The sequence below is a fragment of the Palaemon carinicauda genome, chromosome 28 (genome assembly GCF_036898095.1).
Source record: "Palaemon carinicauda isolate YSFRI2023 chromosome 28, ASM3689809v2, whole genome shotgun sequence".
Lineage (NCBI taxonomy): Eukaryota > Metazoa > Arthropoda > Malacostraca > Decapoda > Palaemonidae > Palaemon > Palaemon carinicauda.
The window spans coordinates 67,929,018-67,949,017 of record NC_090752.1 but is presented as its reverse complement, the minus strand read 5'-3'; the positions used below and the strand labels follow the sequence as shown (position 1 = coordinate 67,949,017).

General features: G+C 35.2%; 1 protein-coding gene across 2 annotated transcripts in view; it reads left to right on the top strand.

Annotated features, from left to right (window-relative positions):
* Positions 1–2,133: 2,133 nt before the first annotated feature.
* LOC137621643 (regulator of G-protein signaling 7-like) overlaps positions 2,134–20,000 on the top strand; it is a 39,507-nt gene continuing 21,640 nt past the window's right edge. For both annotated transcript variants that reach the window (XR_011040270.1, XM_068352109.1), the window contains exons 1-6: positions 2,134–2,253; positions 4,525–4,623; positions 6,949–7,175; positions 8,045–8,158; positions 8,855–8,980; positions 12,673–12,859. Coding sequence is in view for 1 of the 2 variants with exons in the window: in XM_068352109.1 (XP_068208210.1) it covers positions 2,152–2,253; positions 4,525–4,623; positions 6,949–7,175; positions 8,045–8,158; positions 8,855–8,980; positions 12,673–12,859 (855 nt within the window). In the remaining variant the exon portion in view is untranslated. The remainder of the gene's footprint in view (positions 2,254–4,524; positions 4,624–6,948; positions 7,176–8,044; positions 8,159–8,854; positions 8,981–12,672; positions 12,860–20,000) is intronic.

The following is a 20,000-nucleotide window of genomic DNA, read 5'->3' as shown; positions in this document are numbered from 1 at the left end:
TGTTTTGTCCTAAAATTATTATTATTGCTATTATATTTTATAATTAAGTCTCCAGAGACTGCTGGTTTTATAATGTGGGGATCAGGGTTATTATTATTATTATTATTATTATTATTATTATTATTATTATTATTATTATTATTATTATTATTATTATTATTGTTGTTGTTGTTGTTGTTGTTGTTGTTGTTGTTGTTGTTAAAAATGAGCAAAACTTCCGAAAGGAATAGCCTAAAATGACAATAGATTTCAAAGAAAATTTCCAGAGAGAACAATGAAACACGAGAAAACGTAGAACTATGAGGAAAATAGCTAATGATTAAGAACAGAGATATGCCAATAAATGTCCATCTAATATCTGTCATTCTCATTACATGTCCTGCCCATCTCCGTTTCTGTTTCTTTAATATCCACTGAATAAAATCAAAGACATTTCAGTTCATTGCTTAACCCGCATATTGTTTTAGCTCGTTAATCCATCGTCTTCTCTTCCTTCCCCTGCTTCTTTTACAATCTCTAGGTACTCGTCCTGTAGTTTTTAATGTCCATGTCCATTTCTGTTTTCTTAATATCCACTGAATAAAATCAAAGACTTGTCAGTTCACTACGTAACCCGCATATTGTCTTAGTTCGTCAATCCATCGTCTTGTCTTTCTTCCCCCTGCTTCTTTTACAGTCTATAGGTACTCGTTCGATAATTCTCAATGTCCATTTTTATATGTCATGTCCATGTCCATTTCTCTTTTCTTAATATCCACTAAATAAAATCAAAGACATTTCAGTCCACAACATAATCGACGTGGCTGGACACCCCAATGTCCAAATGACCTCTTCGCATGTCAGTCACCTGGAGGACAGGTGTCTATCCGAAAAGGGAAGATAATCCGATGTCATGATGTCACGCAGGGCCATTTTCGATAGATTTCTACTTTTTTCACTTTTTTTCTTTTTTTTTAACAGAAGATTTGAGGTAAAATCCAGAGGAAAGTTAGATCATTGACATTGCAACTCTAAAATTAATTAACTTAGTGTTGAGGTGGCCGAAGTGATAATGTCTCTGACTGGTAACTGCCAGACTGGTGTTCGAGTCTGACTGGTGACTGCCAGACTGGGGTTCGAGTCTGACTGGTGACTGCCAGACTGGGGTTCGAGTCCGGCTCAAACTCGTTAGTTTCTTTGGTCGCTGCAATCTCAGCATCCTTGTGAGCTAAGGATGGCGGGTTTGGGGGAGCCTATAGGTCTATCTGCTTAGTCATCAACAGCCATTGCCTGGCCTTCCTTGGTCCTAGCTTGGATGGAGAGGGTTCATGGGTGCTGATCACATGTATATATCGTCAGTCTCTTGGGCATTGTCCTGCTTGATATGGCAATGTCACTGTCCCTTGCCTCTGCCATTCTTGATCGGCCTTTAAATCTTTAAACCTTTATTGCTTCTATATTTGATATTGTTATTGTTGTTTTATTTTTCACTTTTGGAAATTTTATTTTTTCAATAGATCTGAGATACAATGTAGAGGAAAGTTAGCTCAATACATTGCAACTCTTACGACAGATACTACTTTGATTAAGTTCATATTGCTTTCATATTTTATATTATTGTTATTTTTGTTACTAATTTTGACATGGTTAATGATGTCACTGATGATATCGTAATTTCACGTTACGTGAAGGTAAGGAAATAATAGAACTGTCGAGTCCAATATATGATTATGGGATAGCTAAAAAATTATCACTCTTATTATAATCGAGACCATCTCTCCCTTGCTGTTTATTTTCTAGAGAGAGAGAGAGAGAGAGAGAGAGAGAGAGAGCCTTGACCAAACTTCCAAGTTCAGTATATGTTTAAGTTGCCTAAAAGATAATTATTATAATCGAGACAATCTCTCCCTCTTTGTTTTCGAGAGAGAGAGAGAGAGAGAGAGAGAGAGAGAGAGAGAGAGAGAGAGAGAGAGAGAGAGAGAGAGAGAGAGAGAGAGAGAGAGAGAGAGAGAAGGGCAGCTTGACCCCAAGTCCCAAGTCTTGCGAAATCAGAATTGGCGACCCCTTCTTCTTTCCTTGAGATGGTGAATGAGCGGACGAGCGAATGAGACAGATCCGAAAGGTAAACAACCTCTTCTTCTTCTTGCAGCTGTGTACTTGTGCAAGAGAACCATGCAAAACAAAGCGAGGCTGGAGCTGGCGGACTACGAGGCGGAGAACCTAGCGAGATTACAAAAGATGTTTAGCCGAAAATGGGAGTTCATTTTCATGCAGGTAAGATGCAATGACCCTGTCAAGATTTGTTAATAAGTGAACGTTTTCCCTAAAGCAAGTAGACATCTTTTTATTGAAAGAGAAAAGTGTGATTATGGTCTTTCATATTCTTGTTATTATGTGGGTACGAAGACGATATATATGGATATTACAGGTAAAAAAGTAGAATAAAATAATACGATTAATGTGTAAGAAATTGTGGAAAAGTACCAACGAAAGTAGTTACTTAAGGAGAATGAACTAACGAAAGAAAGGAGAGAGTAAACTAGTAACTATATCTAAAGGCCATTAGAGAAATAACGCTTGTGATGATAGCTGAATTAACCTAAATAAAGTAAGAGAAATAACAAATAATTACCTGTAATAGAAATTGGAAAACAAGGAAGGATTAATATAGAAATTAGTATGAGGATAAATGACTTTAAGAAGTGAAAAATGTAGATTATAACGTAAATATCAACCACAATGACATTTAATACCGAATTCTACCTTGGGAATATATATCCACTGGAATTCATTTATGGATATATATTCCCAAGGTAGAATTCGGTATTAAATGCCGTTCGTGGGTGATATTTACATTGATTTAAATCACGAGTGTTAGCGATATATATTCATGTAGATTATAACATTTAGAATAAGGCTACACATGTGGCATGCAGCAGATAAGGCTATAATTTCAAATCTAAATAAGCCTGATTTGGTTGAAGCTAATACCACTACTTTCTTAATCATTGTAATTCATGATAACTATTTACTACTGGTTTTGCTTATATTTTTACCTAATAAGAAAAATGAAAAAACAAGGGCTTTTTGCTTATATTATTGCTTAATAAGAAAAAAAAAATAATGGCTTTTTGCTTATATTTTTACCTAATAAGAAAAATGAAAAACAATGGCTTTTTGCTTATATTTTTACCAAATAAGAAAAATTAAAAAAACAATGGCTTTTTGCTTATATTTTTACCTAATAAGAAAAATGAAAAAAACAATGGCTTTTTTTCATATATTTTTACCTAATAAGAAAAAGAAAAAAAAAACAATGGATTTTTGGTTATATTTTTACCTAATAAGAAAAATGAGAAAACTATGTCTCGTTTACTTTAGTAGCTCCTAAGTCTCAGTGTAACTCGTTAGCTCCTCTTAATATTCTATATACATCTTACATATTCGAATCCCAAACATTACGTGCATTGCAAAATCTTACTTATATCACACTTCCCCATACTTGTCACTTCTTAAAAGGTTACTTGGAGTTTATGATAAGAAATAAATCACCTTTTATGATTTAATAATGCTACACTCAGCACTTCTCAAAATGCCACTAGTGTTTATGATAAACTTGAATAATTGTATCACCTTTTATGATTTAGTAATTCCACACACAGCACTTCTCAAAAGGCTACAAGTGTTTATGATAAACTTAGATAATTGTATCACCTTTTATGACTCAGTAATTCCACACACAGCACTTCTCAAAATGCCACTAGTGTTTATGATAAACTTGAATAATTGTATCACCTTTTATGATTTAGTAATTCCACACACAGCACTTCTCAAAAGGCTACAAGTGTTTATGATAAACTTAGATAATTGTATCACCTTTTATGACTCAGTAATTCCACACACAGCACTTCTCAAAATGCCACTGGCGTTTATGATAAACTTAGATAATTGTATCACCTTTTATGACTCAGTAATTCCACACACAGCACTTCTCAAAATGCCACTGGCGTTTATGATAAACTTAGATAATTGTATCACCTTTCATGATTCAGTAATTCCACACACAGCACTTCTTAAAATACTACTGACGTTTATGATAAACTTAGATAATTATATAACATTTTATGACTCAGTAATTCCACACACAGCACTTCTCAAAATGCCACTGGCATTTATGATAAACTTAGATAATTATATAACCTTTTATTATTTATTAATTCCACACACAGCACTTCTCAAAATGCCACTGGCATTTATGATAAACTTAGATAATTATATAACCTTTTATTATTTATTAATTCCACACACAGCACTTCTCAAAATGCCACTGGCATTTATGATAAACTTAGATAATTATATAACCTTTTATTATTTATTAATTCCACACACAGCACTTCTCAAAATGCCACTGGCGTTTATGATAGAAAGAACTAATTATATCACCTTTTATAATTTATTAATGCCATACGCAGCCCTCTAATACACATTGCATGTCCTTAAACGAAGAATGAAAGCAAACTATAGCGCCTTTATTCTCTCTTCCAGGCCGAGGCACAGAGCAAAGTCGACAAGAAAAGAGATAAACTTGAGAGAAAGGTGCTCGACTCTCAAGAGCGAGCCTTTTGGGACGTCCACAGACCGGTGGTAGGTATACGCCAGAGCCCCATTTCTAGTATAGACACTATCTCTTTTCTTAGCGTGTGTGTGTGTGTGTGTTTGCACGCATTCATTCCAGTGCGAGAATGTACTTCATCACTATTTACAAACAGTCAGACCTTCCATCAACCTCCTCTGAGATCTGGAAAGTCACGAGATTGTTTGGTTTAAGTGGGGAGTGAAGGGGGGTGGGGGTGGGAAGAGAGATGCCTTGCCTATACGTACTTCACGGATGCTGGAATCAAAGGTGAAGGCTGGCTGGGCCGATGCTCACTTGGCGGTTTCGGAACACTTCCCTGTGTTTGGACTCCGTTTAGCTCTGACTCAAAATGGCTGATCCTTTTGTTTCCAACTTTCGTTTATGGTCTTCAGCCCTTGTTTGAATCTCGAATCCAGCCTTTTTACAATTCAGAAGGATTCCCTTGGAAGGTCAAGGGTTCTATTCAAAATTTTCAGGGCTTTTTTTGTCTTCAGATGTTTGTTGTATCTATTCATACTCACCTTATCGTGTTGTGAGTATACTAATCTAAGCAAGTGAAGTAGAAGATAGAGAACTCTGTGTTAAAGACTGAAAATTTACTTGTATTTAAGGAATACGGTAGATTTATTAGGAGAAGAGAGCTGTGTTGTTTTGCTTCAGAAAGTAATACTTATATGAATGGTTTCTGCAATTGTAAATACTGTAACAATTACGCTTAAATTCAAGCTTATGGTGGTCTATTGGAAACGTCCCTGACTGGCGTACTGGCGAGTCCCACTCAAGCTCAATAATTTTTGTAGTGTCTGCAACCTCACCATTCTTGTGAGCTAATTATGATGGGTTTTGGGAGCCTGTAGGGGTACCTGCTGAATCATCAGCAGTCATTGCCTGGCCCTTGCTGGTCCTAGCTTGGGTGGAAAGGGAAGTTGGAGCTTATCATATGTATATGGTCAATATCTAGGGCATTGCCACTGTCCCTTGGCTCTACCACTCATGAGCTACCTTTTAACCTCGTCTCCAATAGGGTACTACAAATTTTGTGCAAAGGGTAATACCATTTGGGTTTGACCCCGATGGCCGGGAAGAGGGTATAGGTTATAAGCACTGGATAATAGCGGTGATTAACCTTTGCAAAGTAACCACCAATTAGTGTATATGTTGATGGCGAACAATACTTCATTTTATATCATTACAAGTATTTCTTTCATTGTAGTCAGTTTCATTAAATCCATATAATAGCAATTTCCGATTCTGATACCTTTTGTACAAGCGCTGTTGTTACTATTCTAAGACAATTAATTATTCTACTATTATTAATGGTAATAATGATGCTATGTAATGTTTGATAGAAGGAAAATACTGATAATAACTAGTAGTAGTAGTAGTAGTAGTAGTAGTAGTACTACTACTACTACTACTTGATATAGGGGAAACACATATAATAACATTACTATTAATATGGTACATTTAAAAATTAAAATGCAAATACTGCTACTAATGTTACTATTATTACTACTACTGGAAGTGATATTATTACTAGTGGTAGTAGTAATACTACTGTTGCTAATTGTACTTTACTACTACTATTAATACTACTTGATATAGGGAAACAGATGATAACATTACTATAAAAAATGGTACATTTGGGAATTAAAATCAAATACTACTACTACTACTACTTGTAATACTAGTACTGCTGCTACTAGTACTAATACTATTAATACTAATTGATATAGGGAAAACACAGATGATAACATTACTATTAAAAACAGTACATTTAAAAATTAAAATGCAAATACTACTACTACTACTACTATTACTTGTACTACTCCCACTTCTACTATTCCTACTCCTACTAATCCTGCTACTACTACTACTACTACTAATCCTACTACTACTCCTACTACTACTCTTACTCCTACTAGTCCTACTACTACTCCTACTCGAACTAATCCTTCTACTACCACTACTACTACTACTACTACTACTACTCCTACTCCTGCTACTACTCCTACTACTCCCACTACTAAATACTACTACTAGTACTACTCCCACTTCTACTATTCCTACTCCTACTACTCCTACTCCTACTAATCCTACTACTAATCCTACTACTACTCTTACTCCTACTAGTCCTACTACTACTCCTACTCGAACTAATCCTTCTACTACCCCTACTCCTACTAATCCTACTACTACTCTTACTAATCCTACTACTACTACTACTACTACTACTCCTACTACTCCCACTACTACTACTACTCCCACTACTACTACTACTTCCACTACTATTGCTACTACTACCACTACTACTACTCCTTTGTACCCTCCAGCCGGGATGCGTGAACACGACAGAGATCGACATCAAGAAGGCGTGTCGAATGAACAAGCCGATCAAGTCCCAGAGGCACTGGGTCCTGGGCGTGGCCGGGGGTCGAATCTCCCCCTCAGTCTCCGAGACGGACCTCACCAGCCCGGTCGAGACGTTGAAACACGACATCGACATCTTGAAGATGAGAGTCGACAGATGTAACTTCAAAGTGTCGAAAGCTGCCGAGTCGTAAGTGGTTCTGGTCGTTGTGTCGAATATATGTCGAATTTATGTCGAATATATGTCGAATTTAGGTCGAATTCAGGTCGACTGCGATCTTATATTCATACATGTAGTTCATACTTATTTCAGTGTATTTCAGTAATTCATTCTAAATATAATGTATACGTCCATATGTGTTCATATTTTTGGATTTTTTGTCAGTACATTTCAGTAATTCATTCTAGAAATTATGTATACATTCATGTATTCATTTTTTTTTTTTTGGTCAGTACATTTCTGTAATTCATTCTAAATATTATGTATACATTTATACATTCATATTTTTTCCAGTAGATTTCAGTAATTCATTTTAAATATGTATACATTCATGTATTCATATTTTTGTCAGTACATTTCAGTAATTCATTCTAAATATAATGTATACATGCATGTATTCATATTTGTTTTTCTAATTTTGTCAGTACATTTCAGTAATTGGATTTTTGTCAATATATCCAAATTGATGTATACATTCATATGTGTATATTTCTGTTTTTATTAATGCATTTCAGTAATTCATTCTACAAATGTATACTTTCATATAATACTTACTTGACGATAATTCTTTCTTGAAGTCTTGCGTGCATTCATATTTGTTGTTCATAATCTTTATATACATTTCAGTAATCCTAAAAATCATGTATATATTCATGTAATTCATGTTTTACGATAATTTATTCATGAAGTCTTGCGTAAATTCATACGTGTTCATACATATTTCAGTAATTTATTCTAAAATTTATGTATTCATAATTTTTTTGGGTCTACACATTCCAATGATGCATGTAGAACTTCATGTCTCTATCCAAATATATGTACGACTCTCCTCTCCACAGGTTCATCAGCTACTGGGAGCAGTACCAAGAATATGACCCTTTTATTATACAGCCCGATCCTCCCAACCCATGGATAACAGACTGTCCGGAATTTTGGGAGGTTGAAAAATTAGCGTAAGTATAACATTATATTTTGTTTTCGGTGGTTGAAATATTAGCGTAAGTATAACTATAGTTTTTTTTTGTGGTTGCAATATTAACGTAAGTATAACTTTATAGTTTGTTTTTGTGGGGTTGAAATATTAGCGTAGGTATAACTTTATAGTTCGAGTTGAGAGGTTGAAATAGCGTAAGGATAACTTTATAGTTCGCTTTTTGGGAGGTTGAAATATTGGCGTAAGTATAACCTTCAAAGTTCGGTTTTAGGAGGTTGTAATATTAGCGTAAGTATAGCTTTATACTTTGTTTTTGGGAGGTTGAAATATGATCGTAAGTATAACTATAGTTCGGTTTTAGAAGGATGAAATATAAGCAGAAGTATTACTTTATAGTTCGTTTTGGGAGGTTTAAATATTAGCGTAGGTATAACTTCATAGTTTGTTTTTGGAAGGTTTAAATACTGTATTAGCGCAAGTATAACTTTGTGTGTCCTATGTCCTGTTCATTTCTTTTTTCCTACATGTTGATATATATATATATATATATATATATATATATATATATATATATATATATATATATATATATATATATATATGTGTGTGTGTGTGTGTGTGTGTGTGTGTGTGTGTGTGTGTGTGTGTATTATTTTTTTCTGGGAGTGTGCCCAATTAAAATATATCAATAAAAACATATTTTCTTTATTTGCAGGAAAGAGATCCCCGCGAAACGAGTCAGGCGGTGGGCCTTCAGCGTGCAAGAACTCCTGAAGGATCCCCTGGGCAGGGAGCAGTTCGTGAAATTCCTTGAGAAGGAATTCAGTGCTGAAAACCTCATGTGAGTTGGGAAGGGCGGTAATATTATGAGTCCTATTCGTTGAACCTCTTGGGAGTCTTATTTGTTTTGCCTCTTGGAAGTCATATTAGTCGAATCTCTTGGGAGTCCTATTCCCTGAACAACTTGGGAGTCCTATTCACTGAACAACTTGGGAGTCCTATTCACTGAACAACTTGGGAGTCCTATTCACTGAACCACTTGGGAGTTTATTCGATGAACCTCTTGGGAGTTGCATTCTCTGAACCTCTCCGGAGTCTTATTCACTGAACCTATTGGGAGTCCTATTTGTTGAACCACTTGGGAGTCCTATTCGTTTAACCTCTTGGGGAGTCCTATTCGCTGAACCTCTTGGGAGTCCTTTTCGATGAACCTCTTGGGGAGTCCTATTCGTTGAACCTCTTGGTGTCTTATTCTTGCACCAGTTGGGAGTCCTATTCTGGAACCTGTTGGGAGTCCTATTAGTTGAACCTATTGGGAGTCCTATCGTTGAACCTCTTGCGAAGTCCTATTTTTGATCCTGTTGGGAGTTCTATTCTGGAACACGGGGAAGTCCTATTCTGGAACCTATTGGTAGTCCTGTTTGTTGAACCTCTGGGGAGACCTATTCTTGAACCTCTTTGGAGTCTTATTCGTTGAATCTCTTGGGAGTTCTATTCTTGAACCTCTTAAGAGTTCTATTTGCTGAACCACTTCGGAGTCTTATTCGTTGAACCTCTTAGGAGTCCTATTCGTTGAACCTCTTGGGAGTCTTATTCGTTGAACCTCTTGAGAAGTCCTATTCTTGATCTTGCTGGGAATCCTATTCTTGAACCTGTTGGGAGTACTTTTTGTTGAACCTCTCGGGAGACCTATTCTTGAATCTCTTGGGAGTCCTATTCGTTGAACCTCTTGGGAGTTCTATTCTTGAACCTCTTGAGAGTTCTATTCGCTGAACCACTTGGGAGTCCAACTCGTTGAACCCCTTTGGGTGTCCTATTTGATGAACCTCTTGGAAGTCATATTCGATGAACCCCTTGGGGAGTCCTATTCGTTGAACTTTTTGGGAGTCCTATTCAATTAACCTCTTGGGAGTCCTTTCATTTAACCCCTTGGGAGTCCTATTCCCGGAAACTCCCTTTTGCTTGGTTCAAATATTATAATTTACTTTCATAGCATGAATAATCTTCATTAAGTCTATTTCTTTCTCACCGTTATTCTTACATTAAAGGGTCGATTGCCTGATGCGACCTCTCCAATGCCTTTTATCAAAGGCATCCTATTCCACCAAACCTCTTCTCTCCGTATCATCCTTCACCTTATCTTGCCTTGTAATTCTATGCTTCCCTGTCGATCTTCTCCCTTTACTAGGTACCTCCTTAGCCCTCCTCAACTTCTCCCCACCATCCTTCCTTAACACGTGCCCACACCATCTCAGTCGGGACACTATTATCACCTCTGTAATCCTTACTACGCCTGCCATTCTTCTTATTTCATCCTTTTCCAATCTTCCAAGCAGTGATATTTCCACAGTCCACCTAAGCATTCTCATCTCTGTACTCTTAAGCTTTGTTTCCTATTCATTAAGTATTTGAATAATTTTGTCCCTTTGTTTTAGTTTTACCTGTCTTGGATGATCTACATTACTGTCTTTGTAATTTGGATATTATATAATTTCTTCCCATGCTCTGAAGCACCTTTATCAACCAAGCCTTTGGGTAAAATATTCGTTTAACCTCTCTTGCTTCAAATATTATAATTCGCTCTCATATCCTGAGTAGCCTAATCTTCATAAAGTATTTGATTATTTTTTACCCCTTTTTAAGTTTCACCTGACAGTCTTGTTATCTACAAATTCTAAATTGTTTTTCTTTTTAATTAGGACCTTATAATACAATTTGCTAGGGACCTTTTAAGAGAGTCCTTTATTAATCAATTGTTTGGAACTACTTTGCTCGTCTTTTTAATTGGGATTTGATACAATTTCCATCCATGTTTTGAAAGATGTTTATCAATCAACTGCATGGATAGAATGTTTCCTTTATCAAAGGTGTGTTTGGATGAAGCATTTCCTGTGAAGTACATACGTTTTAAAAGACCTTCATCAAGTTCCTGAGAAACCTTTAAACATGAAATTCTCTTTCAAAGTAACTATCTTCTAAAATACACCTTTTTAAACACTCCATTTTCTAAAATTATTCCCTGAAGAAGCATATTTTTACGATACATAAATCGTCATCATCATCTCCTCCTAGGCCTATTGACGCAAAAGGGCCTCGGTTACATTTCGCCAGACGTCTTAACTTGATCTTTTAAATCAATGCTTCTCCATTCATCAACTCCTACATCACGCTTCGTAGTCCTCAACCATATAGGCCTGGGTCTCCCAACTCTTCTAGTGCCTTGTGGAGCCCAATTAAATGTTTGGTGAATTAATCTCTCTTGGAGAGTGTGAAAAACATGCCCAAACCATCTCCATCTACCCCTCACCATGACATAATCCACATATGGCACTCGAGTAATATCTCTTATAGTTTGATTTCTAATCATGTCCTGCCATTCAACTCCCAATATCCTTCTGAGGCCTTTGTTCTCAAAGCTACAAAATCTGTTTGATATTGTTTCTTTCTATAAAATCTGTTTGATATTGTTTCATTTTAAAAAATCTGTTGGATATTGTTTCATTTTTTATAAAATCTGTTGGATATTGTTTCTTTCTATAAAATCTGTTGGATATCGTTTCATTATTGTTTCATTGATACATATAACATAAAAATATTCCTTTAAATTCCTCTAGCTTAAGTGACGACTTTGCATGTGTATTATTATATCATTCCTTGATAATAAGGTAGATCTTAATATACTTTCTGTGATGACTGTGTTTTGATTGAAATATTCACCGAGAAAGTAAATATTTATCAAGATTATTTCGAGTAAGATAATCTTTTCTCAACACGTTTGTTTAAATTCTTATTAATATTAGTTTTCCTTTTATAAATGCGCAATTTCTGAATAAATTAGAATTGAATTCATGCTACAAAATGATTAATGTATGTCACGAGTGAGGTAGATTTAACCCTATTCAGCTTATTTTAATGCGAATAAATAGTAGTATATCTTAAAAACTTCAGTAAAATAAATTTACCTTAAATTACAGATGTATATGTTTTTACATTTTATATATATATATATATATATATATATATATATATATATACATATATATATATATATATATATATATATATATATATATGTGTATATATACACACACACACATATATATATATATATATATATATATATATATATATATATATATATATGATATATTTGTGCATATATATATGTATATATATATGCAAATTATATATATATATATATATATATATATATATATATATATATATATATATATATATACAGACATATATATATATACAGACATATATATATATATATATATATATATATATATATATATATATATATATCTATATATATATATATATATATATATATATATATATATATATATATATATATATATATATATATATGTATGTGTGTATGTATGTCCTGTCTACAAGACTTTTTGCCCAAGCAACAAACAAACACAACGATGACCTATCCCTCACGAGCAGAAACATCAAACCTCGATAACCCATAAAATTGCATCATAAGGCATCCTATCTGAAGACACTGCCCTTCCGCAGGTTCCTCAACGCAGTCCAGGAGCTGAAGTGTCTCCCGCAGAAGGACGTCAACGATAAGGTCCAGGCCATATTCGACGAGTTCCTCGCTCCCAACGCTCCGGTTCCAGTCAATATCGATTCCAAGTCTATGAATGTTACGAAGAAAAATATGCAGAACAGAGATCGCTGGACTTTCGATGCAGCTGCGGTGAGTAGCGTTGGTGGTGTCGTCAGTGAGTTGGTTGGAGGGAGGGGAGCAGGGTTGCCAAGTTTTTTAAGTGAGAAAAGGCCAACTTCCGATCAACTGCAGCATTAAAAGGCCAACCCATTTGTAAAAAAAAGGCCAAAAGTATAGCATTTAAAGGCCAACTTTTTTTACATTGCTAAAGGCTAACCAATTTCAAAAAAGGCCAAATTTGAAGTTTTTAGCTTGAAAAAGGCCAACCTGGCAACCCTAGAGGGAAGAACTACACTGGTAAAAGTTTACCGTAAAAACAAACGATAAAAATCCCGGAATAAATGTTGCCACCCATCCGTTGAGATACTACCGCTAAAGAGTTATGGGGTCCTTGAATGGCCAGACGGTACTACATTGGATCCTTTCATCTGGTTACGGTTCATTTCTCCTTTGCCTACATATACACCGAAGAGTCTGGCCTATTCTTTACAGATTTTCTTTTGTCCTCATACACCTGACATCACTGAGATTACCGAACAATTCTTCTCTCAAGGGGTTAACTACTGCTCTGTAAATGTTCAGTGGCTATTTTCCTCTTGGTAAGAGTAGAAGAGACTCTTTAGCTTTGGTAAGCAGCTTTTCTAGGAGAAGGACACTCCAAAATTCAACCAATGTTTTTTGGTCTTGGGTAGTGCCATAGCCTCTGTACCATGGTATTCCACTGTCTTGGATTAGAGTTCTCTTGCTTAAGGGTACACTCGGGCACACTGTTCTATCTTATTTCTGTTCCTCTTGTTTTGTTAAAGTTTTTATAGTTTATATTTTAATGTTACTGTTCCTGAAATATTTTATTTTTCCTTATTTCCATTCCTCACTGGGCTATTTCTTCCCTGTTGGAACCCTTGGGCTTATAGCATCCTGCTTTTCCAACCACGGTTGTAGCTTTGCAAGTAATAATAATAATAATAATAATAATAACTTCTAGATTGAAAACGCAAGAGGTCGCTGGTAATGGAAAGTTGAGAAATTACCAAATATGTCCCAGAAGTGATCCTTGTCTTTAATTGATATTTTATATGATGATATTGAGAATGATTATTATACTTGTTATTATTATAACCATCATTACTATCATTGCTGTTTTGAAAATAACCACCATATACTGTTAAAAATTTGCTGTAAAAACAAGCGTTAAAAATCCTGGAATAAATATTGCTAGGCATTTGCCATTTTAAAAACGGATATATTGACGTAAACGAGTGACATTACGGTCAACAACCCATAAAATATAACAAATATCCAGGAATAAATGTTGCCAGGCATTTGCCATTTTAAAAACGGATATATTGACGTTAAGTAGAAATATTACGTTCACCAACCCGTTAAGGATAATAGAAAATATCCTAGAATAAATGTTGCCAGGCATCTGCCGTTTTAAAAACGGATATATTGACGTAAAGGAGTGATATTACGGTCATCATCCGGTCGCTTGTATTTTACTGAAATACGGCTGAGAAATTATATTTTTTTTTACGGAGAATTTCCGATTAAAATTACGGGTTTCTTAACATTGTATAAGGAAAATACACTGAGCAATGCCAAGATGACAAATAAATCAATAATCTGTAACAGGGAGGACATTGTCAGCTTGGACACAATCCAATTTGTTGTACTAAGTTTACAGCTCATTCTAAATGTTTTGAATTTCCTTTGGTAACTGAATTGTGCCTATACTTAAATTTTTTTATAATGAGGCGCGTTTGCACTGACTCGCAGTGGTGCCCTTTTAGCTCGGAAATGTTTCCGGCTATCTGATTGGTTAGAATTATCTTGTCCAACCAATCAGCGATCAGGAGACTTTTCCGAGCTAAAAGGGCACCCCAGCGAGTCGGTGTAAATCTGTCCCACTAAAAAGAATTGACTATAGTATCTCAAAGGTTTTATCTTGGGGAGTGAGAAGAGCATGCCCAAACCATCTCCATCAACCCCTCACCATGATCTCATCCACATATGGCACTCTATTAATCTCTTATAGTTTCATTTCTAATCCTGTCCTACCATTCAACTCCCAATATTCTTCTGAGGGCTTTGTTCTCAAATCTACAAAGTCTACACTAGTAAACAATAATCTTATTTTTCTGCATCTTTTCCCACTTTTATTTGGAGTCGATGTTTCTGGCCAGCGTTCTCCATCTACCTCTGTCCCACACTTCATCACCGGTTAATCCCTTTGATCGCAGGTCATCCTTGATACAGTCCATCCACCTACGCTTTGGTCTCCCTCTCCTCGTTCCCTGTACCTCCATTTCCATCACTCTCCTCCCAATATACTGTTCATCTCTTCTCATGACATGACCATACCACCTCAGTCTACTCATTACTAATGGGAGAATATTAAAATTTAATTAGGGTTTATATATATATATATATATATATATATATATATATATATATATATATATATATATATCTGTGTGTGTGTGTGTGTGTGTGAATTTAATGAAGCTTTGGGCTACTTTAGTCCCCTGAGGTGGACAGAAAGTTACATAAGGGAAGCAGCGTTCTTATATGACTGGCAATGAAATAGATTAGTCGTGTGGTGTTTTACGAAACAAATAGTTTTGATTTATTAAATTCAAAATAAAATAGTTTCTTATTTATTGTTGTTATTATTATTATCATTATTATTAAAATTATTATTATTATTACAGTATTATTATTATTGTAATTATTGTTGTTGTTGTTGTTGTTGTTGTTGTTTTTATTATAATGATGATGATGATGATGATTATTATTATTATTATTATTATTATTATCATTATTATTATTGTTATTATTATTGTTACTAGCTAAGTATATTATAATTATTATTATCATTATTATCATTATTATAATTATTATTATTATTGTTATTATTATTATTATTATTATTATTAGCTAAGCTACAAGCCTTGTTGGGAAAGCATTACCCAAGACTAGAGAACAATGGTTGGATTTTGGAGTGTTCTCCTGGAAGAGCTGCTTATTACAGCTAAAAGTTTTTTTTTAGTTAATTATTTTTTCAAACGTATAAAAAGTCTTTTGACTCCTAATTATTTATCTTTTCCATTAATTAGGTGAGAAATAGAAACACGAAAAAGTCATATCAACCTAAATCGATACTTCTGTTCCACGAAGACTCCTTCTCATGTGAACATAAGGGTTGGAACTGGCTCTGTAGATAGAAGAAGCTGAGCCTCTTCTAGTTTGTACCTCATCATCAAGGAGCATAGCATACTAGAAGAACCTCAATTTCTTCTATCTACAAAGCCAGTTCGAACACTTATGTTCACATGAGAAGGAGTTTGTGCCTCTTCACCAAGGAACATAGAATCTTCTTCTTCTTTGTCTGCATTTCCTCCAGCTTCTATGTGGGGTCGATGTTTCTGACCAGCTTTCTCCATCTACCTCTGTCCCACACTTCATCACCGGTTAATCCCTTTGATCGAAGGTCATCACCAAGGAACATAGAATACTAAAAGAAAGACAAGCCTCTTTTATCTACTTAGCCAGTACTTTTTAGTATGCTGTGTTCCTTGATGAAGAGGTACAAACTCCTTCTCATGTGAACATAAGGGTAAGTACTGCCCCTGTAGATAGAAGAAACTGAGGTTCTTCTAGTTTGTACCTGTTCATCAAAGAACATAACATACTAGAGGAACCTCAGCTTCTTCCATCTACAGAGCCATTACCAACCCTTATGTTCACACTAGAAAGAGTTTGTATTTCTTCATCAAGGAACATAGCATACTAAAAGAACCTCGGCCTCTTCTATCTACTTAGCCAGTACCTTCTAGTATGCTATGTTCCTTGATGAAGAGATACAAACTCTTTCTAGTGTGAAACGTAAAGGTTCGTACTGGCTCTGTAGATAGAAGAAGCTGAGGTTCTTCTAGTATGCTATGTTTCTTGAGGAGTTTGTACCTCTTCATCAGGGAACATAGAATACTAGAACCTCAGTTTCTTCTATCTACAGGGGCAGTACCAACCCTTATGTTCACATGACAAAGAATTTATACCTCTTCATCAAGGAACATAGCATACTAGAATAACCTCAGCTTCTTTTATCTACAGAGCTAGTACCAACCCTATATGTTCACATGACAAAGAGTTTATACCTCTTCATCAAGGAACATAGAATACTAAAAAAATCTCAGCCTCTTCTATCTACTTAGCCAGTACCTTCTAGTATGCTATGTTCCTTGATGAAAAGGTACAAACTCCTTCTCATGTGAACATAAGTGTTGTTACTGGCCCTGTAGATAAAAGAAGCTAAGGTTCTTCTAGTATGCTGTTCCTTGATGAAAAGGTACAAACTCCTTCTCATGTGAACGTAAAGGTTCGTACTGGCTCTGTAGATAGAAGAAGCTGAGGTTCTTCTAGTATGCTATGTTTCTTGAAGAGTTTGTACCTCTTCATCAAGGAACATAGCCTACTAGAAGAACCTTAGCTTCTTCTATCTACAGGGCCAGTACCAACCCTTATGTTCACATGACAAAGAATTTATACCTCTTCATCAAGGAACATTGCATACTAGAAGAACCTTAGTTCCTTCTATCTACAGGGCCAATACCAACCCTTATGTTCACATGACAAAAAATTTATACCTCTTCATCAAGGAACATTGCATACTAGAAGAACCTTAGTTCCTTCTATCTACAGGGCCAATACCAACCCTTATGTTCATATGACAAAGAATTTATACCCCTTCATCAAAGAACATAGCATACTAGAAGAACCTCAGCTTTTTTTTATGTACAGAGCTAGTACCAACCCTTATGTTCACATGATAAAGAGTTTATACCTCTTCGTCAAAGAACATAGCCTACTAGAAGAACCTTAGCTTCTTCTATCTACAGGGCCAGTACCAACCCTTATGTTCACATAACAAAGAGTTTATACCTCTTCATCAAGGAACATAGCATACTAGAAGAATCTTAGCTTCTTCTGTCTACAGGGCCAGTACCAACCCTTATGTTCACATGATAAAGAGTTTATACCTCTTCGTCAAAGAACATAGCCTACTAGAAGAACCTTAGCTTCTTCTATCTACAGGGCCAGTACCAACCCTTATGTTCACATGACAAAGAATTTATACCTCTTCATCAAGGAACATAGAATACTAAAAGAACCTCAGCCTCTTTTATCTACAGAGATAGTCTTCTTTGTCTACATCTTTTCCCACATAACATACTAGAAGTACCTCAGCTTCTTTTATCCTTCTTTCATTCCCATGTAGTTTTTTTTAGTTTTTTTTTTAAATTTTTTTTTTCATGTAATTTTAGGAAGAATTCTCTCATTCACATCCATTATACACTTGGCCATCTTCTCCAATCATAACTCATGAAATGTACTTTTGAATCCAACAAAATTTCTTTAGGTACCCTTTGAGGATATTACTGCATACTAGAGAAAGCTAAGCTATTTCCCTCTGCATGGCCTGTCTTCTAGATTATTCCAACAGAGCAACCATAAGGCTGACATCTGGAAGAATAGATCTAGAAATCCGACCATTTGTTCACATGATAAAGGCTTGTACCACTCCATCATGGAACCGTTGCATACTAGAAGAAGCTCATCTTTTTCCCTCTACAGTGCACATCCTCCAGGTTACTCCAACAGAATTGTTTCTTTGTTGTATACTTTTAGATTTTGCTTTTATATTTCTTCTATTGAACAAAATCCTTTTTACTCTTCAAAGTTCTCTTCTTTGATAACCTCTTGTAAGATATTTCTAATCTTAGCTTTTTGTTTCCGTCCCATTACCTTTACCTTTATCATTTCTTCATAATCATTACAATTACTAGCAGAATCTCCTTGTGTTCCTGAGCTATTTGCTTCTTTGTAGTCTTGAAGTTCCCTTTCAATGTTTTCACTTTTCCTTTTAAGATTCTCTCTCAAGTCTGGAGATTTCCCAAGAAGATGGCCTTCATTTTCTGTGTTTTCTTGTAACATATTTTCAAAATAATCGATAAGGTTTTCTAATATTTGGCTTTTTATTGACTTATGATATTCATTTTTCTTTTCCATTTTGTCTCCTTTCAATGCGTTTTCATATAGTTCAGTAAGATCATGAATAGGCCTGTTTTCTCAGGCGCCATTTCCTCTTGTACTACTTTTCTTATCTGGCCCAAGGCCTTATCTTTAGTGGTCCTCCTAAGATGGTTTCTGAAGTCCCGATGTTGTCCACGAAGATCGCCTTCTTTTAAGTTTCCTCGTATAACATTTTCAAAATCCTGGATATGCCTGTTTACATTGCCTTTTTCTATTACTTCATGAATAACCTTCTTTTTCTTTTCTATTTTCTCATCTTCCAGAGCCTCTTCCCATAGTTGTACAAGAGCATATACTAAGCCTCTCTTTTCTGGAAAGACCTCCTCCATTGCAATTCGTCTAATCTTTAAAAAGGCCCTATCTTTAGCTTTCCTCCTAAGATCAGCTGTTTGTTTCCGTCCCATTACCTTTATCTTTATCTTTATAATTTCTTCATAATCATCACTATTACTATCAGAATCTCCATGTGTTCCTGAGCTATTTGCTTCTTGATAGGCTTGAAGTTCCTTTTCAATCTTTTCACTTTTCCAGAGGTTTTCATTTTGTTCTTCTTGTATTATTTGTGTTATCCTTGCCAAAGCAATATCCTTAGCCTTCCTATTAAGGTTTTTTCTCAAGTCAGCAGATTGTCCACGAAGATCGCCTTCTTCCTTTTTGTTTCCTCGTATGATATTTTCAAGAAGATGGGCTTCTTCCCTGATATTTCCTCGTATGATATTTTCAAAATACTGGATACGCCTTTCTACGATGCCTTCTTCTACTTCTTCAAGTTTAACCTTCTTTTTCTTTTCTTTTTTCTCATCTTTCAGAGCCTCTTCCCTTAGTTGAACAGGAGCATATACTATGTCCCTTTTTTGTTGTGATATTTCATCCTGTGCAATTTGTCTGATTCTCACGAAGGCTACATCTTTTGCTTTCCTCCTAAGATGCTTTCTCTCATCCTGAGATTTTTCTTCATCATCTTTTTGTTCCCTATTTCTGTTGTTCTCTGCGTCATTTCTAATCATTTCTTCATATTTCATAACATGATACTTTAACCTTTCTTTGTTTTCTAATGAAGGACTTCTTTTTTGAATTC